General features: G+C 39.3%; 1 protein-coding gene across 3 annotated transcripts in view; it reads left to right on the forward strand.

The window, feature by feature from the left end:
• The window catches only part of LOC126869018 (tyrosine-protein phosphatase 99A-like), a 419,963-nt gene that overhangs the window by 357,405 nt on the left and 37,402 nt on the right, over positions 1 to 25,156 (forward strand). For all 3 annotated transcript variants that reach the window (XM_050625099.1, XM_050625100.1, XM_050625097.1), the window contains exon 4: positions 21,893 to 22,074. In XM_050625099.1, the coding sequence (XP_050481056.1) occupies positions 21,893 to 22,074 (182 nt within the window). The remainder of the gene's footprint in view (positions 1 to 21,892; positions 22,075 to 25,156) is intronic.

Consider the following 25,156-nt stretch of genomic DNA (forward strand, 5'->3'; position numbering starts at 1 on the left):
ATGTATTTGACACTTAGTGTTATGAAACCACTAACTATATAGAACTCATGTATTTAATCTTACAATAATAAACACATTAATTATATATAATTAAACTAAATTCATCTATATTAATACAATATTCGTTATATCTCCTGATAATTGTTCCAATCAATCTCAATGTTAGTATCATTAGTTCTCCTATACTGGTTATTATTTGATACCACCATAAATGATTCTACAAATTAAATTTAAACAGATATTGGCCAGAATTATTTACTAATTTCATTCCATATGTTTTTAATGAGATTTGAATTAGAATATTGCGGAACCAAAGCATAATTATTAATGCGTTTCTTTATAAATCTTATAAATCTTTATAAATGACTTTTGCCAATGTTTATCGTATACATTTGTAGAAGTCTGATATACTTTTTATTAATCGTTTTTGTAATAATCTAAATCGGATATTGGATTTCATATGGAAGCAGCAAATGTCCCAATACTTGTAAACAGGGGTATAAATGTAGTTATTTATGGTTATTTGAACAATTTAACAGCATTTATAATTTATTTCACTTCTTCCACAAGCACCAAATAAAGCTTTCTTACTATTCTTAATACAGACAATTATTTATTAATGCGATAACTTTTCCAATGGTAGAGGGATAACTCTGCCATTGGATAAATATTCTACGAGTCTTAAATTTTTATTGTTCAAGCAATATCCATTTCTGAAGTAGTTTGAATAATTATAAATGTAAATACATGAAAAGCTTATTCTTTTCTTTTCTGTCGTGTCGGTCTTTTCTCCTAATTCCTTTTCCTTTCTTTTTTTCCCCTTAATTTCGTTGTCTATTTTCTTCAGTGCACGTAAAATACTTTTTACGACACGACCTCATTTCCAAATTCCGCACGATCGTGCAACAACGTGCAGTAGATGTCTCAGGTGTCTGCGCAGTCAGGTTCCTTTCAGCGCGAAAGATTGCATCTGGTTAAGGCAGCAACGTTCAGAAACTTTTCTATTGTCAGGCACACCACGTCAAACGCGATCAATCCCTCACGATTGTGCGTCGAAAGACTGCCACGGTCAGAATTAACTGTGAGAACTTCTTGTTGTAGCCTCGACTATAGCTAAAGTTACCGGAAACAAAGGAGTAGTTGGGTCGTAAAACGGAAGACTTTCGGATCACTTTTCGCGATGAAAGAACTGTGTCTGGCAGAGATTTAATGGGTAACCGAATTATTCTACGTGGGAGACAACCCTCGCTCGTTTAGAGTTCGTGTCGCGTAGTCGAAATTTTCGAACGGGGGACGAAGCATTACCATAAATCAATCTCGGCGCACCGTCACTCGACACCGCGATTCCCAGCGGATGAATGCTAATTACAAGGAGCCCGCCGCGGAAATATCAAGCGGAGGATGCGCGTGTCAACGTGATGTAAATAGAAGATTTTTCCATTTCTCGACATTAATTTGCACTCTGTTGCCGTGGCTCGCTGGAAAAGCATTAACATATGAACAGGCCTATACCACGCGCATTTATACGCAATATTCATATGGAGATTTTACCTGAAGAGTATTATGTATCTAACAACCCGTGGATAAGCTATTTACATAAATGGCGGGGCATCCTCGATTTTGTACCTCGTTTTGGTATCCCACCACCGCCACGCAGGAAACGTTTTAACGTTTCCAATGCGAATCGATTTCAATCCTCTGTCTCTTCCCTTCTATCTCACCCTCGTTCTTTCTCTACCTTTTTCTATCGGTTCTTTTTCTATTCCACGATTCCATCCCTCCATTTTTCCCTCGTTCCCTTCTTTGTCTCTCTCTTTCTTGTCTTTTATCTTTCAACCTACAAAACTTGGCGCGTTTTCCACCCCCATCCTTGCGAGTAGTTCCCGATCTTTCTTCCCCCGAAGTCGAGCGAAAGCAAGAAACCGAATTCATCACTTACGCCGGAACGTGCCGCTTTCGTAGAACGATTATCTTTTCATGTCGTTATCAGTAATGTACGGAGGATCTCTCGTATTCGCAAGTAGGTCGACCAAAAAGCGGCAACAACCCTTTCCCCGGGAACTGCAATTCCATTCCCGTCTGGCGCCTAATCGAGAAACGTCAGCTGTTGATTCTCCTGGCCGAGGCGGCGCTGCGTTTTAGCAAATGACCGTTCGATTATCGCGTCGTCCTTGTCCGCATCAACCAGCGAAGAATCATCGTCTCGCCTTTCCTCTCGGCTCTCGTCTCGACGTTAGCTGCTTTCTATCCACGAGGCTTTGCTGCTCCATTTGCGCCGCAGTTTCTCCTTGGAAGGCGCGAAATTCCCGAGAAATGGCTTCCGGACGAACTGGCGGCTGCACTCTCAGCTGCGAATCATCAGGGAGTAATTGTACCGAGCGTGCTTCCCTCCGTTCCTCGTTGTTAAATAATGCCGTAGATGGTCCACCGTTGCAACTTGGCGCCGCTATCAAACTGATCTTCATCGATCGATCTTGTTCGCCGCCAAAGCTGCGTTCTCTTAACGTCGAAACGAGTTACCACCGGATTAACCCGCCGATGAAATTTTCAGGTCCCAATCAGCGCGGTTTGGGAAGAATTACTTAAAACCGAACGAAACACGATGGCTCGTTTAGCGAAATGGTTTTGCGGCTAAATTCCCGTTTGATCGATTGCTTCCTTTAATTTCGTCCGCGCTATTCGGTGGTTCCTACATTTCGCAAGCCCTTCACCCTCCACCTATTTCATGGTCGTCGAAAATGGTTTCGTCGTCCAGAGGTTTCAATTTTCCTTTTTCTTCTAACACCGCAGGCTTTTCCATATTGTAACCAACTCGATTAAACCGTTCCGCTGTCCAATTAGAAGAACGTATTCGAATGGAAGACGGGGTTTGAAACAAGCGATAACCTGTCGACGGCTAACAGACCGATGCGAAACAATTAAATAACGAGATATTGCGGCTTGCCGGCGGTGTTTATTTTCTGCGGGACGAGCCGCTCTGTCGAAACGCCAATATTTTTCATGCTCGCGACCGTAGAGCGTCAAAATCGCGACGACCGCGACCGCGTGACAGCAGTTTTGCAAATTAACTTTCATGGCACGGTGAAACGTGAAATTGCGGCGTAATCTTTTCCAAGAGGTGCGGATCTCTTTAAAAAACCGGTCACCCCTTTGTAATTCTATTAGTTCCCGCTGACGTTTCGCCATGATTCGAATAACGCTTCTCACAGTCGTCGACTCCATGAAAGGGAAAATACGTCTATGTGGTAGCACGAACAAAAATTGAGCAAAAGGATGTGAGAAGATGTATAGAAAAATCATACGCGTTGAAAGGACTCGTGATTTACGAATTTCTACCCGATTTTGTCACCGTGATATATTCTTTTTTGTTGAGGGATTTTTTAGTGCAACATGGTTACGCACTTCAAGACCACGAGAGAAGAACTCTAAGTTACATATTTCATTTTTTATCAGGGAGCAATTTTAAAATACTTGTTACCAAAATTACCTTCTTTATTTTTGCAGCTGAACTCGTATTATCCCATCCACTTTATAATTTTAAAAATACTCTCTATCGTAATACTAAATTATCGAAGATACTAAAATATTGCTTCTCTCAATAATCGTATTTTTGATATTTTTCGAAATCTCGTCAACTTATAAGCTATTTTTATATCTTTCGATCTAGCAGGTTGTCCGAAGTCTTGAAATAAAAGTCTTGAAATAAAAAGATCTCATATGAAAAAATGCATCATACAATTTACGGGATGAACGACTGTATTTCTTAGCAGTGAATGTCTTGATCCATTTAATTGGTTACTCCATAATTAAGATTGGACTTAGTAACTTAACGTTACAAAAACCAATCCTATAACTTCGATGTGATCTGCCACTTTTAAATAGAAGCTACCGCCAAAGGACAGGCAGTTCTTTTATGCCTTCCCTTTGTAAGCCATGTAGAGGGAGAAAGCTGTTCGCGATTAAGGGTTGATTTCTAATTTGCCGGTATCAGATATGATGTTCTGCTAAATGAGCGGTCAGGATCAGAAAGGTAGACCTTTTTCGGTCGGTGCAGCGGTCGTAATTTGGGAAAGAAGTAAGCGGTTGACAAAGAGGGAAAGCGGTTGCCTATCGACGGAGATCAGTTGCTAGAAAACGAATAAAAGTTCTCCGATCCAGAAAACTCTTTGCGACTTTATTTTTACTCTGCTTTCTCTGATGCTTAATAACACCGTCGCCTATTCTGCGTTATTGTAACGCTAAAAACACGCAATCAACGAACCGGCTAATGAAATATTCTCATAACACAGACATTTTCTCTACTTTGATTTTCCTACGAACAGAAACAACGATGCATAGACTAGACCTTTAAATGGAGAGGATGAAGCTTCAGAGGAGAATGAGGGCAAGCGATTCATCTCGATACGTCAGAATAATGGTATACCCTACAAACAAGTTTAATTATTAGCAGCGGCGTGGTTTACTTAGCTGTTTAACTAAACGATATATTATTCAAACACTTACAGAAACATTTTATCGTCGTATATATACGTGAAAGTTTCCTATGGTAAGTGTTCGAATACTTTTGTGAGACACTGAGATATTCCATCTTTTAATATTCACCGCGAGGTATTTGACCAGTTTAAAAAGGGAAAATCTATACCAGGAATCTAGCACGATAAAAAATGGATCGACAGATAGAGTGAAACAGTGATACGTGATAGTCGATTCCAGATACATACTGAGATTCTAAAATCGGTAGACGGTTGAATCATTAGTTGAATTGACGAGTCTACGAAGCAACATTATTTACAAATAATAGATGAATCAATTAGATAATTGGAACGTCACGTCTTATGCAGCGAACATGTTAATCAATTTCAGTCGGGTAGGGTTTCTAGTGGAGAAGAAAGATCGTTTCCCTAATTTTCCTCTTGTCTAAGCACGGCTTGAAGAAGGACGGTTACCGATAATCTCAGAGTTCGGCCCATTCTAGTTCGTTTCTCCTTTAATTCATCGATCAGAGTGCCCAAGTTATCACCGATACTCGCGTCAGACGACGCGTCTTGAGCCAATCTCTCTTCTCTTTGAGCCTCCATCCCGGCTTTGACGTTCTAGCAGATCATTTTAGGCAGTCGAAGGGAGGAGAGTTCGATCAACTTCCTCGAAGGTCCTTAATATATCTCGAAGAGCTACTTCCACTCTCGGAAGCCACTTCGAATTGAATCGGTTGCATTCTGCAGGTAGAGCGACGAGAAACGGCATAAGCGGAGGGGGTGGGAGGAAGGGCAGGAGTGTGAAATGGGAAGAAAGAAAGATGTAGAGTCGGCGATTCGCGAGGAAACGACGCCGATTTATTCAGCCACGGTCCATAAGATTGAATAAGAGCCGAATAATAGGCTCGTGACCAAATTGTTGGACAAGACACACCTGACAACTTTTCTATCTACTCTAGGTGATTCCGTAAGGGAATTGGAACACCTCGTAGACGCTTGTAATAACGTACAATATAATAAATATCTCCATGACAGTATCACATTGCTTAGAGAACTCGTCAACGATGGACGAGTGTTGAACCAAATAATTTAGAAGGAAAAGATGGAAACTATTCCGAGACTGTATACGTTACATATAATTTCTGGACGTTGAATGAATACGTTTATATTGTTAAAATGTACATTTATATGTTTATAAAAAAAACAACTCTGATGTTAACAAAGTTCATTCATATGCAATATCGTTTCGTCCTGTGATTTAGCGGAACGTACAATCAAACGATTAAACGTCGAGCAACGATGCAAAATCGCGGAAAAACAGAGGCACAAAGGGACGCAATTATTCCTTGGTACGTTTCGAGTCTCCCTTTGTACTCGTAGGTCGACGCATGATCAACTGAAAGCGCCGTATGAGAAATTAAAAATGCAAGCGGCACCATGTTACCAGCGGAACAGAGTGGAAGCGTTTACGCAGGATACCATGGGCTTAAATATTAAATAATTATTTTCACGTCGAACACGAAACGACGGCGGCATCGTGCACAAAACAAAGGGGAGATTTCTAGGTCGAGCGCGGTACGCGTTACGTTTCATTTTTCGTTTCATTATTTTGATCCGTTGGCGCTTTGTCGTGTCGCAATCGTTTCACGTGGCAAAAAAGGGGCGGCTCGAACGTGACCGGTGCTTTCAGCAATTTACAAGTCAAACGAACAGCAGAGCGGCGCTTCAATTTCCCCGGTCCGAGCCGGTTTACGCATCACGGCCACCGTTAATCTCAAATCTTCAAAATGTCACCGTGAACCGGCCCGTTTCGCCGTTCCTGCTAATTACACGCGTATCAGCTCTAATTGCGTCCCGTCCGGTGCAACGAGTCCGTTCCCCGTTAATCGATCCCTCCAATCCGAAGAAACCGAACGAAACATGCTCGTGTAGCAAAATTCGACAGCTGAACTTCGTTTTCAGGCACACCGAATTTCTTTTTCCTACGTAACGTATGTGGTTTTTATTTTTAATAGAAATGAAGCGATGTGTTAAAAAATAGACTTGTTCTATTTTTTTTTCCTAGGATTTTCATACAGCAGTTCACGAAAATATTTGAATATTAAAGAAATGTACTATGTATGTATACAGTATGTGTTACACAAAACAGTTTCAAATTTCATTACAGTAAAACTTCATTTATCGAAACGAGATTTTAGTTAGTGTCCCAGTAACAGACTTTTTAACTTATTTGAAAATAAGCTCCTACGTGTGTTATTTGAACGAAAAATAATAGACGAAATAAGACCGAGAATAAGTAAATTTCTATTATATGAACTCCAATAATATAAACTGTTTGCCCGCCGCTCCCCTCCGACAAGTTTAGGTACATGGAGATTCAAATTTTATCAATATAATTTATAATAATTGCATTTCTTTACAGTGCTAGTAAAATTTCGAGAAGTTTTATATAATAAACATAATATTATATATTCGTAAAAGGTTTCTACAAGTGTTCGAATATTTTTGTGAGCAACTGTAGGTTATAAAAAAGCAACAAATTCGATGTAGCTGAAAAATGATGTTAGACCGAATTCGCAAATTCGTGAAACGATTGTGTATCTACTTGTATCTATCGTCTCTCCCATCGATTTTTTCTGTCCATGATACGACAGGAAAAATGTGTAACGCGTCGCATCGTTCCTGCCGTTTGCTGACGTATCGTCGTGCTCAGAACGTAAATCACGTTGGTAACTGGCGGAGGGCATACGCGGGCGTAAACACACGCCACGAGGGAGCACGAGCGTGTACGTACACGAGTTACACACGAATTTGCTGGTTCGTCGTTACCATACGTTATTAGAGCAGATGCGAAACGGAGGTCGAGATAGCGGCTCGTCCCGAGAACCCCGTGTTTCGACCAGTTATAGCACGCAGCTAGTCCACATTTGATGTGGCATCCCGCACACTTCCGGTCGGTCAAGAACAACGGGCGACGCATCATGACGCGCACATGGTTGCGCTATAACGAGGCAAGCGTAATCGCTATCTCTGCTGCCATTGGAGATTTTGCATATGGCAGATTCGAATTGGTTTCCCTTCGTCGTTCGAAGATAGAAAGGGAACCGAACGTCCAAGTTTGAGTACCAAGTGCCCTATACGAAATTCATGGCTGTACATTTTCTATCTTATGTACACAGTATTTAATAGCGTTATAGGGGTTTCGTTGAAACTAATTCCCCTCGAAACTTCAAGCCGAATTTCAAAGCGTTGACCAAACAACTAGAAATATTTCTTTTACTGTTCGTCTTAACCGTACTTCTAAATACGATCTTCGAATTTTGTTGTAGCTCTTTTTCTAGTTTGGACAAAAATAGAGATTTCTAATTCTTTAGAAATATAATTAATTCTTTGAAATATAACTATGGCATGATGTTGAAACGAAAAAAACACGTGTATGAATCCTGGAATAGCATATTATTTTTTCGGACTACGATACATCACATTGGAATTTTTCATGTTTGGCTTGATTTTCGCGCATTTTAAACATGTAACATATCCCGCAAAAATTTATTAAAATATATTCCAATATGTAAAGTTAAGGTTATAAAATTGTAATTTTTTCAAAAAAAAGTCAGTGAATCTCTTTATTTGCAATCATTTTGCAATGCAGTAACCAAAGTTAGCGTCCTGCTGCAGTCATAAAGCACGACAGTGCAAATTTTTTAACGATAGAAAGAAATGACTGACCGTTGATCGAAAATGACTCGAAACGGTATCGATGTGTTAATTGCATTTTCTGCCCGAAACGCTAGACATTGAATAACTCATTGAAATAAGATAATGAAATTTTAATACGTGTTAACATATTCCGCTTTATAATCGTTGTATTTTAATGAAATTATCGAGCTTTTTCGAACAAATGATTTTGAATTATCCGCACAGACAATATAAAATTAAACACGAGAATATAAAACATAAGCATTATTGTGCCTCAATAACCACAATGAACACAGTACAAAATAAATTGCAATCTTTTTGATTGTAATAATTTCAAGCTTTCACGTTCGGATAACCGAACCAACACATCACAATTATTTATGAGTCGAGGGAATAGCCATTTATTCGTAATGTAACTGAGATACACATACGAAATGACCATTCCACTCTTTCTCTCTATTTTAGTCTCACTCGACGTTCCTCGGCCACGTTTTCAACTCATTCAAGATACAATTGAATTCAAAAGGCATAACAGTAATAATAGCCGACGATTCTTAGAATACCTGTCTCCCTCGACAACAGTTCTGACGCGTACGCAAGCCCCGACAATTAAGCGAGCATTACTACACTCGCCGGACCGTAAATATTACAGAAACTGGCCGGTGCATTGGAACACGGACAATCCCGCAAAACCTCGTTTCCACGCAATAATGTAACGCATCCGCGAGTTATTCGTATTATGTAGAGCCGAGTAATTTAACGCTCGCGCCCAATGAATTCCGTCAAAATTACAGCGGCTGGTCCCGCGTTGTTTTTCCATCAAACTGCGATCTTTCCGATCGCGTTTACGCTATATAAAAATATACGTTCCTGTTATAACCACGAGAATAACGGTGTTACGACGATAGGAATTTGACCTTAAAACGCGAAGGCTCAATTTTCGATCGCGACGTATTGCGTCATTCCCTTTAGCATCTCACAGATTTAATATCTCGCAACCTATTTAACCGGTTCGATCGAAAATTCATTAAAACGAATTTCATATTATTCGTGGTTGAAGACAATCGGGGATGGAAAAACAGGGGATGGTGAACAAAGAGGGTCTCACGAAATCTACCCTTAGGCGAGGGCAATTATTCCTACGGAGAAACAACAGCTGACGAAACAACTTCTCGAAAGGATGGAACGTAGCCTTGGGCTGGATCGGACGAGAAGAAGGCGTCGGTTATCCGCAACGATCCTCGTTAACGAATTCCATCCACAGCCTATCGAACGAAACTAGTCGGTTCTCTTAACAACCTTAGGCGTCATGGCACCAATTCGACGCGTAGATGCTCGCTTTCCACTAAATTTTCCGTACGAGTTTTCCTCTGTCTACCTATCATTTTTGTCACGCCACTGGATGAGTTCCGATTACGAGGGTGCGAATAGTTTCGGCCACGTTCGAAAACGAAACCCATACGATGGCTGACGGATTCGAGCGCGACCACAGACACGGACAATTATCGCGACGCGTAAAAAGAATCAATCGGTGACGGGGAATAACTGACGGGAAACACGAGCGGCTTCGATTCTTTTTAAGCCCATCGAACAAAACTAACAGGATCCCAGGGGTGAATCGATGCCTTCATGCATACGCAGCAACACGCGCACACTGCCGAATCAACAAGATTTTTATTTTTTCACCGTGTTGGATTCTGGTTGATACGTGCAGTCGCGAGTGAAACACTTTTTACTTTTGTCACGTAGCTTTATTCGAAAGCCAGTGTACCAAGTCTAATTATATTGTCTAATTATATTAATTACTTAATCGAATATTCGACTTATATGTACATAGATATCTTGTTTCTGTCCTTTGTTCTTCATCCGCGTAGCGCTGGCTCGATTGCTTGAGGCTCGAATTCGTGGTCGAAAAGCTCATTCGAATATCCGTTGGTTTTCAGCCAGCATCTCTGTAACTCGATTTATTCGTAATTACATCGTGCTTGTTTCCGCGCGGTTCTGGCTGCTCGGAATCCACCTAAACATCGCAAGTCTCTCATATTCAAATATTCATAAACTCATTGTCACTCACTGTGTACTGGGACATCAAAGTACTAGAAAACTCTGCGCTTTAGAGTACTAAAGTTTTACACATGAGTACCACAATGATTGTTTCAAAAACAGTATCGTGATTGTTTTAATGGGTACTATGTATTGCACTACTACTGAGTACTATAATTACAATAGCGAAGATAGAAGAAGATATTATACAAAGATTTTTGGAACAGGTAAAGGTTGAGCTACTAAGGAACAGAAACGAAACATTTACGGAAATGACTATTGTCAATGTATCGAAAATAATAAGGTATGATTGGCGACCAACAATCGAACGAAGAGATTTGAGATATATAGATCTTTGGTGTTGCGTTAATCTGATTGTGATATTATATACAGGGTGATTGGTAACTGGTGGTACAAGCGGAAAGGGGGTGATTCTACGCGAAAAAAGAAGTCGAAAATATAGAATAAAAATTTTTCGTTTGAGGCTTTGTTTTCGAGAAAATCAACTTTGAATTTTCGCTCGGTACGCGTGCGGTACGTTATAACGGATCTCACTGTAGATCGTTGTCTCGATAGAAAAATTAAAAAAAAAATTTTATTCTATATTTTCGACTTCTTTTTTCGGGGGGGTAGAATCACCCCCTTTTCGCTTGTACCACCAATTACCAACCACCCTGTATATTATACATATAGATTTAGCATTGTCAGAGTTAATGGCTTATAGTTTGAGATTTATTAAGTCAGTAAATGCTAAATCCAAAATTATATTGTCATTTTCTTGTTACTGCAGCTTTTATTTCAGATTGAAAATTACTTTAATAATCCATACTCTATATAAATATTTATTACAAACGTCAGAGTATAAATATATATAATGATACGGACAAGTAATGTTATTTTTGTTTCTACCAATTGCCTTCTACGCATAAAGCGTACAAAACAATTGTTATCCCGTGGAAATTGATTCTGACAGAAAAGAGCTTCGAAAATACAACAATATGAAGCAAAACCTAGGGTACAAGCAAAAATGCTATCGTGTGTAATAAACAATGAAACTTCCACATATGTGAAGCTTCCTAACATTTCTCTCGTACCTAAATTTTTACACGATTTTAAAATTTAGCCACTTTTTCACTATAAAGTTAGATTTTGTTGTTTTTCAGTGAAATACTAAAATATTGCGAAGGGATTTTAATTTCTATTAAAAACAAAAAAGGAAACATATTTCAAAGTGAATTTTTGAAACCTATTGTTTTGTATCAATAAAGATAGAAATGTACGAAACTTCATACATTCTGTTATAATCTGAACTATAATAATTTGAAAGCTAATACATATAAGTAATATTCTAAAGTACCGTCAGCATGTAAGAGATTAATTCCCCTGTCGATCGCGATTTGTAGGTTACCTCTACCGGAGACACCCTCGAACGGAAAAGCATATCGTCGTTTTATCGAGAATATTTCTGACCCATTGATTTATAAAATCCGTCGTGCGGCCCAGACAACGAATTACAGTATTTTTAATTCGGATGTTGAACGAACCCGATCGTTGTCGGTCTCCGTATGATTCGTAGCCGTTACGGCAGATCCGCCGGTGAAATTTATGTTGATGGGTGTGCGCGGGGGCGTGTAAAAAGTGGGACATAAATTCACAAACCTTCGGAATTGCCGCTCTGCCGGACCCCCGGAACAGATCTCTCTCGATAAACTGTGCAATCTTTTTCTGTGTTTCACCAGTCGCTTCTTTCATTCTATGCGAGATTTGTCGAGAAAATTTGATGGAGAAAGAGAAAGCCGAAAGGTGAACAGGAAAATCATTCGGTAGCAACTTTGAAGAGATAATATGGGTAACGAGATGAGTGCATAAGTGTCGGAAGTGAAGATTTAACGATAAAAACGTAAAACGCGTTTCTGTTAATTTTACCATCTGCATTATTCCAGTTAATCAAAAATATAACGCACGAATTGATATAAATCCGTAAATTGAGAAATATAGGAAAGTGGTGATTCACAAATATTGTTATTTATTTAATGCCATACATTTTGAGACAAGTAAAGTTATAAAATTCGTTTATTCACTTCTTGAGAAGTTGCCCAGATAATGAAATTCAGAGATCTATAAAAAAAGATGGAGTTGATCAGTTTCACCTCTGAATTGCTCATTCGTTAGTCAAACAACATTGAAGCATGTACCACCTGTACAAATTTAAAGTCAAAACAAACTCGTACTAGATAAATTTATTCGTTTGTAGCTCTAGAAGCTAAGACAAACTATTTTTAACACTTCTAACTTTTTTCTCCGTAATATACATTCTCCATGCTAAAAAAAAGTCCCTTTTTTTTAATTTTTTTTTTTTTACATCGTTCACCAAATCAATTTCTTAATTGCAAAAGCGTTCCGAGCAGATTTGACGCATTCTAGAGGACAGGTGCGTTGGCGAACGTGACGCGTGCATTATTCAAAATTAGAACCAACCCTAGGATTATCATTGACGTCCCGCCGATTCGTTCGAACAGGAGGTAGAGATGCGATACGCAGTCGACCAGATAATACGGTCCAATTTACTATTCCAAGCTGGCATAAACAGCGGTCGTGCTCGCAGTGGACAGTACACTATGCAGAGAGAGATCAACGCATCGGTCTGCTATCTCCCTGGGTACGGTTACCACGTATACCACCGGCAACAAGATCCACAAATCCCTGACAGGTACCGTGACGAGCCTCGAGATCGAGCTCGGTAGCAGTACGTCGTCCCGGTTTCGGATCCCTACGTGCGTCGTTGCTATCCTTTCAAAGTTGCGGATAATTCTTGCGTCAACAATAGGCCCTGTGTCTAGGACATGTCACCCTTAAAATACCATGGAAAAAGCACCCTTAAAATATCACAGAAAAAAACCTATCCCTTGTTAGCATGATATTATGGTAAAAATGTATTTAATTAGCAAGCGAAAGGGTAGAAAACGACAGACAGTAGAATACATAGCAAGCAAAAAGAAATACCGTCAGACGTATATACAACGCAGGGTAAATTAAAGTTTGTTCCCTTCTTTTTAACTTCGTATTTACGCGTGAATATGTTCACGTACAGCGATAAAAAAGAGCTGATTTCGATAGTTATACCTCGCTCACTCTATGCTGTGGGTGTTGTTTGACGCGGAACGTTTGCAATTTTAATAGTACCTGTGCACTATGTAATTAATGAGATGTCATGTTTTCAAACGATTCCCTTGTGCGCCTCGACGCCGTCCGTTTAATCGAAATAATTATCCGACGTCAGTCAGTCAGTCTCAACGCGGTTTTAACGGTTAAACGTGGACGAAAGTAAACGGAGCTGGCAAAAACAACGTTTCTATCAGCCATTTCATAGAATGTTATTAATCGGGATTGCACGTCGAACGCGTTTCAAAACCGACGCGTTTTCAGCGAGTCGCTGAAATTCGTTTGGAACGCGATTGAAATTCGCAAATTTCAAAACGGCAGCTCGGTTCTCGGTCAAAGTCAATCAAAACACCAGTTATTTCGTCTTTCAACGATAATTACCAAGCCTTGCAAATATCGCTTTGCGATTTATAATTTACTGCGCGTAAAATCCAATCGGTGTTCCTTTGAGCCAACGCGACTGTGTTGTAAATACATATTAGAATGATATGATAAGTCGAAACGACGTTGATGAAAATTTAAAATTCTCGAGAGTTTAAACTTGATAGTTTTCTGGCGACTGCCACGAGAAACACTCGACATAAGACGTAAATGAGAGAATTTTTTTACTTCACAATTACGCTTAAATCATGTCTAGAAATTTATAATGTGATAGTCAGTTAATTTTTTGAAGAAACTATGTGCGTTTAAAGTTTTACACGAGAAAATGATATTTTGTATGCGGCAAGTTACAGTGGCTCGTAGTAAAAGAGGGCGTATACTGGAACTGGAAGCTCATTCCCCCGGTTAACTAAGAATATAATTGAGATCATTTACAGAGCTCTCTCTATCTCTGAGACGACCCAGTTTCCCGGCGCGTTCTCTTTGTTTCACGAAGTCGCAGGATAGCGAGGTGGGGCCATCTCCTCCTTCTCGTAGAAGGTGGAAACCGGAAATAAGTGCGCCAGAGAAATTCGGCGGGCACGAGCGGAAGTGGGCCAATCAAAGAGATAACTAGATCCCCATTAAACCGCTTGTAACTTAATTAATTGCGCGGGCCTGAGCTAATGTAGCACGGCTAACCCTCGTAGATAGTGTTCTCAGAACGCGATATCACGTGTAACGTGATTTGCTCGTTAACCGAACTTCGGCAAGTGGAATACATTCACGACAGAGGTAGCCTGTTTCCAGTTCACGTGGCTGTCGCGCCTTTACATACTCTAAGTGACCCCGTCACTCTATAGATACGTTTGTCAAGCGAAAACCCTAATTTAGACGTAATGGAAATAACTCACTTTTCGTTCCACCTTTTGATACGTGGAAACCAGGAGTAAAAAATATCGTAAGTCATAATAACGTTAGTTATGCAGGTTATCGATATTAATTGAGTTAAATTAACGTAACAGTTAAATAGATAAACAGCGAAAGATTATTCGCGTCTTACAGAACATCGTGGGTTCGTCAGTTGTAGTAGAGTTGTACTAATGTAGTACATGTAGACTAGTATGATAGTGTGTATAATAATAGTTGTATTAATAATAGTACGTTCCTATAACTACAAAGTTTTGATAACAAGAAAATGAAATGTATATTTCTGCCAAGAAAACGCCTCATTGGAAGATAAGAATATTTCTACCACTCTATATATTCGAATTACAATTTCAATATAATTTTAAAATTCCAATAAGGAGGTTAAAGTATTTCTTAAAATATCTTTAAATTTTCCTTGATAATTTCTAATGAAAACGAAAGTTACCAAACACGGTAAAACTGTACGCAAGACAAATGAGGAATTGTTAAAAAATTTCAGTCTGGCGCGAGAGTGACGAGAGGACAGACGGCCCGGCGTCAACGCGTCACAGAAGTGAATTACGTGCGGTGGTGCTCACGGGACAGTTTATTTTTACAAGATGGTTGTCAATGATGATATAGTGCGCTCGTAACCGCCCCCGTTGTATCTCGATATATATCGAGTTTTATTTTTATGGATCGTTTCGTCCGTGAAATGATTTAATAACGGCGAGAGTATTACGACGGGGAAGCGAGGCGAAAAATAAAAAAAGAAGATACAGCGTAGATAGGGGAGGATCGTTGATTTCGTCGTAACGCGAGCCACAGGACAGACGTTTGAATTGTAAAAGCGTAAACATACCGTGTGCCATGCGATTCTTCTTTTTTCTCGTTACACTTAGTCCGTGCCAGCCCCTTTTGTTTTGGCCGTAATGCGATGAGATTGCGAGAGATCCGTCCCGCGGGTGTCTGGCATGAATACGCTTGGATGAAAGGTTTTCCGAAACGTCCTCTCTGTGAAGGTGTTTAACTCTTATATCTTTTGGTGTTTAACTTTTAATATCTTGCGTGAATAACGATGCTTGAATAAAATACAGATTCGTTCATAGATACACCGCTGTCTATATGTATTTGCATATTTTAATCGATTTATAAAAATATATAAATTAATGAGAAAGCAATGGCTAGAAACAATACTTGGAACCTTCTTATAGGACCATCAAATAATAAATTTTAATTATTTATTTAGGAATTCACATATTATTGCTCGAATTAATTACGATATGGGTTTAGAAATACTTTTCTTATCTTATCTCTATTTTAGAGACTATATATGTAGATAATCTGGGGATAAATAACGTTTCCAGAATGTGTTATTGTGAATTTTGCTAATTGAGTAAATTGCTGATTTTGCAAATTGTGTTGTAACTTGTCTCACGTTTACAGATGCCAATATTTCAGTGTACATCTATTAATCTTCTGAAAATCGATTTTATCATATTATAACGACGAAATGATGATACGGAATGCAATTGAACTTCAATTAATGAATTAAATTACGTCTTTTCAAAAATAAGCAAGAGTCCGGATGCTTGTAAGCTTGTAGTGTACTCGTATTACTATCATGTTTATCTCTAATGAATAGCTGACACTTGATAATATTTTGTAACAAAACTTTTAAAACATGAATAGAAACGAACATTTCAATCATTTAACTGAAATATCATTGCACGCTAATTTTAATTCACCTCCAATAAATTACGTATTGCTCTTTTGTTTATGCTAATTGATATTAACGATTTTCAATTAAGATTTAACAGCGATCAATATCTATTAACCGTATATGTGTATTTGCCTAAAGTAAACTCTGGGGTGAAATTATATTAAAGCATTCAATTTGTTGAAATGGATTTTATATTTCCAATAATTTAAAAGAAAGTACGCGAATGCTCGTAGACGACGTGATTTAAGTATAACTCCTTGGTTCTTTTTGAATTGTTAAAAAGGCAATGACATTTCCAAAGCGATATATGAAACCGAAAGACAAACGCGACATTTCATTTTTGGCGTTGAAACGTTTTGATCTCAAAATTTGAAAGATCGTCCTTTCGCAGTTATTCAATTTCATAGTTTGGTCACGTTCGACCATGAAAACTCTTCGTTATCTCGGGCGTTTACGATTTTAGGGCGATATCGGCGCGGATTCAAATGGCTGCGTTGGAAATTAAAAGGCATAAAAAAAAAAAAAGAAGCGAAAGAGAAACTCGGTTGAGCCTGGATAACAAAATTCGTGAAACATTCGCCGCGGGAAAATTTAAACGCGAACAAAATTCTCGTCGTTGATAATTGCGTAAAATGCTTTTTCCATTATCCGCGCTGATCGAAATGAAAGGCGATATGTCTGAAAGAAATTCGCAATTTATCGGTAGGTAAAGTTAGATCGTCCCATTCTGTTCCCTCGAAAAAACGGGGAAATTCTTCCATTTTGCAGTCCCTTTTATCGTTATTTCTATTAAAATTCTCGTACGCGGCATTCGGCGTTTTTCATTCCGCGGATTGCGGTGAACGGCAAACAAAGCGAAATCTCTGTTCAATCTTCGATCGCGAATAATTCATTTCAACACAGGGAAAGATAGATTTTCACTGGCCTCGATGTTTCATACATAAAATGCGTGTCACAGGACGACGACCCCAGCAGTGGCAGCCGTATGATATAGAAATTCATTTGGTCGTATTACACGATGTGATGTTTCGATCGGTTCGAAATCCACAACAAGCATCTAATACCGTAGCTGTTCACGGTATACAATTTTCCGCTCGCATGAGCGTACGTTCAATGGCCAATCATGGTATTACGCTGGTCGAAAACGGCCGGGGATTCCGACTTTTTCGAGGGGAGACAGATATCGGTCACTTTTAATATCGACGTCTGTCGTTGAAAGGTTTCTCTGTCGTTGAAGCTGTTCTAACGGTTCGATGCACTACCTGTCAGTCAATGGCTCAGAGGAAGTGAGAACGAGATAGATAAATAGATAGATAGATAGACAGAGAGAGAGAGAGAGAGAGAAAGAGAGAGAGAGTGCGTGAAAGAAAACTGATGAAGAAAAAAAAGCTCTCTGAAATCGATGGAATCAAACAGGTTGCAGAGGCCGGTTTCACGTCGCGTCTCGTCGAGTCGTCGTTATGATAATCACGCTCGAAGCCCAGTCACGGTGTTATTTTCGCCCGCGGTACATAACCTGCACACGAAGTTTCCGCACACGCAATGTCGAGTCGCGCGACACGATTCTCGTAAAGACCGGACAGCTCGATAACTCTGGATTGCGGAGAAATAACGCAATACCTACTATAATATCGATTCCTGTTTTGCGACCGTTGCAAATCTGGATTTAGCCGAGTAATTCCAACGAAACGTTACTCCTGCCCCTGTTCCCCTCTCTATCGTTTCCTATTTCTCTTTTTTTCCCTCTCTCGTTTGAAATAAAATCGACAACTTGATTCCCGATTGAGATCAAAGGGGCAAAAAGAAGGGGAGAAAAAAAGGGACGAAGAGATATTCACCAGAGTAGTTTCTCTTTCTATTCGGATGGCAATGGATATTGTAAAAGTTCTGCGACCAAGCTCGAATCGAAAGAGTATTTGCAAGATAATTCTACTGATCATGCTCACATAACACGATAGAGAAATTGTCACACAAACTATGGAAACTTGAATCCGTTCCTAGGAAAGACGAATGCCCTCTGTCTCATACGACGATATTTCCCTCTTATGGACGGTGGTCGTTGATCGAAAAGTTAGAGGAGGACGATTTATTTTGGGGGCACGGGGAAGGCCACGCTGGGAACGAGCGACGAATCAAAATTTCTGATACGATGACTCGTTTCTTGAGAAACGCCGTCCGTATCCCTTCGAGGGTAAAACTTTTCGTCGGCTGGGAAAGCAGAGAGTTTGGCAGAACTGAACGGGCGAACTGTCGTTTTCAGTGGCGGCGGACACAGACTTTCAAAATGAAACGAATTCCGAGTTTTCAAGTTTGCGTGATCTTTTTTCACGAATTCGTCCCACTCCGCTCAGTTCGTACACGAGACGGGAAGAACAGTTGACTTATCGAATTTCCATTTTTCCTTTGCCGAGACAACTAGACTGCGATAGATTCGAAATCGATACACAGTCGTGCCGGTAAACGCGGATCTAATAACGAGCGGATGGGAGGGTGAGCCGAAGGGGAAAATAGTCGGGGTGAATTTAAATCGACGCGGGTACAACGATATCGATTTCGCTCGCGTTGGAAAAGCCAGTGAATGATCGTGTCCCGAGCGTGACCAAAATTGAAATGATCTGCTTGTACAAACGATAAGCAAATCGAAGAGCCGAATAAACGATGAGCAAGTGACGTTAATTGGAAACGAGTTATCGGCTTTATTTTCGCGCCGTTCCCGCGGGAATCGTCACGTTGCGGGATTGGAAATAATTTTTATACGCGATTTCTCATCTCTCTGTGTCCCGCTGATTTTTGGAGTTAGAGAGGCGAATCGAACGACTCGCGACATGTAAAACGAGCGAAGGGATTGTGCTGAAAAAAAAATGTAAAAATAACCCATGTATTATCCCATTTTCCTCGCTGCTCCTCTCCGCGTCTACTGTTTTGAGAAACAACTTTTAAACATAACAGATAGTTGAACGTATTGCCAAATAAATCTATTGTAAAAACATCAGGTTCTCGATTCAACCGTTTAAACAATTTACCTGTGCCAGCCGACAAAATCATTGAATATTTTTCTTGCGAACAATACCAAAAACACATGCATCAAATTGTATGACGTAATAAAGTTTTATAAATCGCTGGAATAACGATTAAAACGGCAATAATTAAAATGGAGCGATCGTGCTGTTATATTTGTATTACATTTTATACTGATCATCTTTATCATTGACTATACGTAATTTTTGTCAGTGATTAATTCGGGCGAATTTCGCGTTATTTACGGAACTGAAATTAAAGAATTTATTTAAGTATCAGAAGAGAGGATTTCAAATAAAAAGAGAAACACATTTCCGTCTGTTAATTTTAACATTTGCGTTATGTATTACAAAAATAATATGGACTTTCAATATTTATTACCTTTATAGATTTTTAAGAAGAATGATCGGTAAAAAGAAAACAAATTAGTTAAATATATTTGTTTGTACATTTTACTTTTATATTGTTATATTATTATTGTTACTTTTATTGTTACTTTTATATTATATTGTCAGTAACAGTAAAGGCAAGATATTAATGGCAACGAATTGTTAGTGGCGCCAAATCGCAAATGTCAATCACATCGAAATGTCAACAATATTGAACTGTCAATGTTGTTGACCTCTTCACGTATTTTTTTAATCAGTTTTGATATTTCATTAATGACTAGGAATGTTAGAAATTCTCATTATAGCTTTCTGTGCAATGTTCGATAAACCGTATTCAGAATTACCGGAAATGTAAATACACCGTGAAACTAATACGTTGTTTCATCGACCGTATTCAATGATCATGTTTCTGAAATAAACGCGGTACCAGTTTCAATTACTAAATCCAAATTGGAACCATATATCGCGTTACATAGACGAGAAAAACGATCGGGCTAAATGGCTAAAAAACATAATTTTGTGACCCAACAAACCAAGAATAAAAATGAGTTGAAAGGAATGAAACGCATGCACCACTTGGAAATTTTCATTGACAACAAGCTAGGAAAAAGAAAATAAATTTACAAAATCTATTAAAATATCAGTCGAGTAATTTACTTCCATTATAACCGGGAATGAACAGAATGGAACCAAGCGATGCTTAAAAATTCTACAGTTTCAAATGGCTTGTCGAACCGAAACCGAGTTTCGACGAAGAATAGAAAAAAAAAAAAGAAAAGAAACGCCATTGCTCGTTATGAAATTCGCAGTACACGTTTTTTGAAGAAACTCAGATTCGGGGAAAAATGTACAGGTTATATAGTGGTTTCAATTAGGGCAATTAGGACATCGTGTATCACAAGGAACGCAAGAACGAACCAACTGAAATATCCAGTATTCTTCAACAGAATAACGAATTAATTAAATTGGTTTTCCGAAATGTGAGGTGGAAGTAAAATGTTTCCGTTTTATATTTTGGACGTCAAATGTACTGATACCAAAGACTTGAAAATCCAAGCGAATTTAACTTATTCTTCTCGAACGTGAACACGACAGCCGAACGTTGAATAATTTACCATTAATACTAGTAATTTTGATATTTAGAGTTTTTCGATTTTCTTGGAAAAGAAGCAGCAATCGATATCTAATCGATAGGTAATTCGTATCGAATATAGCGTTACCATTTAGAATTTAGAAGCCAACGAATCACGCTGCCGGCAAAAAACCGACTCGGCCCAACGGAAACTGTGGCAATTACTCGAGAGCACGGTTGCCAGAGAACTTTCCGAAACGGGTCGTGGGACAATTAATGGATGGTATTAATTAGGGATAAAGGAGATGGGGGAGGAGCAGAATCGCGTATAACGTACGAGAGAGTAAAATCTCGCAGCAGAGGCGGGCGTGTTGCGTCTTCGACCACTCATTACTCTACGTCGAACGATGTTTCCGTCATCGGAACTTAGGTAGGTAGAACCGGTGGATCGTAGCAAAACGGTATTGTTTGTTCACAGCGAGCCGACACGGGGCCATTAATTAATCGCGCGCGCAGTCCACGCAGTCGATTTACATCCGATCCAAGCACGTTACATCCGGATCGTCAGCGATCCGTCGCTACCATTAATTTCTAAATACAATCGTCGGTTTCTCGTTGACGATCCATTGAATTCTAATCAACCGCGAAACGTGCAACGTTTGCCATGACGTGTTACGATATTTCGCATGATCGGAGTACTGTCTCGTAATTCGCCCGTATATATAATGAGAAATATTTTATTTTTACAGCCTGTGCTTTCAACCCTTAAGGGATGTATTCATAGGGTTTAGACGTACGATGACACGGACAGTTTTTGAAATCGTTTATTTTCCGAATCTATCGGAATAAAAGGAATATTTTTAGTACAGCGTACCCGCTTCGCTAACGGCAGAATATTTCGAACTTTCGCACACGCGTGCAATTACTCCATAAACAAAACCGTGAGAGCGAACAAAAGCTTCCGAAGCGACAGCTTTTCCCCTCAAATCATCGCTCATATTTACACGGACCGTACTAACGACTAACGGGCGATTGTTTTCAGAACGGGAGTAGGTGGAGCATGGAACGCAACAGAAGAAATCATAACGCCAAGCAACGATACCACCTATAACATCGAGAACCTGCAACCATTTACCGTCTACAGCTTTCGTGTATCGGCAGTGAACGCCATGGGACGGAGCAAACCCAGCGAGGAGACTTTCCACTCCGTCACCCTTCGAGAACGTATGTTTTTCTGTATATCTATACCTCTACCGTGAACTACTATTAATCTTCCGTCTTGAACGCCCTCGATTGGTCACAAACTTGCTCCTAGCTAAGCTTCGATCGTGTATCGCGGGAGTGAGAATTCGTGTGGATGACGAGTGATCGAGAATTAGCGAATGTTTATGCCAGGATATTTGTCGTGAGTTTTAGTTTACTTGAAAAATTTTAGAAGATTTACGTGGCAAGAATGTCTATTGTGCTCGTGAGATTTTAACGCTTAATCTGTCACTTTTACGTTGACGTAGATTTATTACGAGTGCAATCTATTGTTTTCGCTGTTTCTCTACGCAATATTAGTTTTATTTAAAAATTTCGAACTTAAAAGTATATAAGTCTTATGGATGTTATAACGTAATATTATAAGAAAGTTATAAAGACAATAGATATGCAGATCGTACTCGTTAGCTTACGTTTCATGTATGTTTAACTTATTCATTAAATTCCTTGGCCTTTTTCTTTCTGCACGTACTAATATCTATTACCTTTTAATATTGTCTTTAAAGGAAATTCCATTAATGCAATAACGTTTAATATACATTTATTTCGCATTAAAAGTAATCCACTCAGAAATTACGTACAATCAAGTTTAGGTATTTTATCACTGCAACGCACAGCTTCGCGTTTAAACTGCCGGCGGCAGACGAACTTAAGTTTTCGTGTGAAGCTTCAAATGGGTTAACTGTTAAAATTGCGATGTAATTGAGAAACGAGTCGAAGAGTTGAGAGTTTCGATCCTGAGGAAATCGAATCGGCTAGAGATTGTCTCCGTTCGAATCTCGAATCCATTTTTCATTATTTCATATTTTCGAGTGAAAATCTATCTAAAATTTCAACGTTTCTACAGTATCTTATCCCAACGTTATAACCAAAGATTGCTTCCTTTTTATTCACTCAACGTCATCTCCCCTCTCTTTTCCTCGAATACTCATCGCCAATTCCTTGACCAACTCCCTATAACTTCTCGAAAGACATTGAGAACGATATTAGCCGAAAACATCAGAGGGAATGATAATAGACATAAAATTCCACGAAAGATGCCCGGTGGAACGAGTCCCTTCGGGGCAATGTTCAGGCTCGCGGGAATAAACGTTCCGAATCCAACGGAGGGTAGAAACTCTGGAACTCTAGCGCTATACATATAAAGAAAAGGGGTTGGAAGAACAAGACTAGAAGGAGGGAGAAGAGCGAGAAGAATGGTTTGCACGGCCGGTTTTCCGCGGCTAGGCATCGTCACGAGACTGGCGTAGCCAACTAAGGAGGCGCTAATTGCAGCACCGGAAGGAGCAGTGTATAGTCGCGCTTAACTCGAGCAGTCCAGCTTTCCTCTTTCTCCGTTGAACCGTCCTTTGGCTCATTGGTTCGTCTTCGTCTCACGTCCAAGGCAGAAAATAGGTTGAACAGACGGGCGCGTCGGCTAAGCCCTATAAATTCTGTCAACGCCGCCGGGATTGGTCGACGCCTGCTGTATGTATACCCACGACGCTCGACAAACTTTGTATCGCGACTATGTTGACAACGACGACGACGACGACGATGACTGTGACAAAGGCGCCGATAGTTAGCGCGCGCCTGCCCTCCAGACCTGAATTCCCATGCGTATCGCCATGGCAATTAGCGCGTTAGACTGTGGATGTCTCGCTGATGGGATTAGCTGTACGAGATTTTCCCCACTGAATATTTGATACCGGGTCGGAAACGGATGCTTTAGTTTAATATACATAGAATTTCTTAGCTAGTCTTCTTACAGCTTCGTTGCTCAGGGCAGGAAGTTGTGGGGAAAAAGAGAAGGGTGAATCCGTCCTTCGATTGCTGGCGAAGAATGGAGGAGCAGGACAATGAGAGCACGTGGTTTTAGTATGCGTGGAATTTCTTAGTAACTGGTCGTCGAATTAGGATCACCTAAAGTTTTTAATATTTTTCAATTTTTTAATATTTACAATTAAAGAGCGTAAGCGAATTTTAGATAGAAAGAAAGACAAAGCAAGAGTATTGCTTCCCATGTTTTTCCTCGTCTTTCGTACGACAAGTTCTAGGGAATTAAAGTTAAAGTATCGCCTGCACAAGTGATCTCAACTGTGGCTGCAAATATCTACAGCGATATGTACATATGTGAGTCGTGTTAATTGTTTATCTATGAAAATAAGAGAATAGCTTTCGATCAGAGGAATGTCTATGATGAATATAAATTTTAGAGATTTCAGATTTTTATAAGAAATTTAAAATAGCGACATTTTGGTGCCTGATTCTGGTTCGGTGGCCAGAGAGTATACCACGGAATAACAATCAAAAATTAGTTTGACTTCCACAGAACTGTATATACAGTTCCCTTTCTCTATTGTTTCGAATTTGTTAATTAATGCACGATGAATTTCGTAACTATTGATACCGCACCAGCTAACATTAGTAAATAACACCTGTGGCTAGAGTTTCAGCCATCGCAATTTTAGCTTGTTCAGCGTGCATTTGCTTTGAGAAAATTGAAATAGCTTTACCAAATGGACGCGCTCACTTGCATGACGACTATTCGGAGCGATGTTTATACTGCTTCCGTAAAACGTGGATTCCAGCACAAACGTTGTGCTTACCGTAGCCTATAGTAATTCATACAAATATTTGAACATTTAGCATTAGAAAATTTTCTGTATTATGTGTGTTATGCGAAACTTATAGAAATTTTCCTAATAGAGTAGCGAAATACGACTATCGTGATTATATTAATATTTGGAACTAATGTGAAATGTGTATATGTATCGAATTTATAATACGTTTGTTGTATGTAGTTAAAAATTAGTATACAGAAACCACAAGGAAAAACCGTAATACGTCATATTTTTTGCTTTTCATACGAGGACGATTTTAAAATCCAGTAGCTTTTATGCGATCTCATATCGCCAATCTACCTTTATATTAGATTCGGTTGTGGCATTCTTTTGAGAAGTATGTACATCAAAAATATTGATTTCTCAAAATTATTGATGATAATTAAAACCAGAAAGTTAACAAAATTGTATTTATTATATTGCTTTTTTGCAATCTTCGT

The sequence above is a fragment of the Bombus huntii genome, chromosome 8 (assembly GCF_024542735.1).
Source record: "Bombus huntii isolate Logan2020A chromosome 8, iyBomHunt1.1, whole genome shotgun sequence".
In the NCBI taxonomy this organism is placed as follows: domain Eukaryota; kingdom Metazoa; phylum Arthropoda; class Insecta; order Hymenoptera; family Apidae; genus Bombus; species Bombus huntii.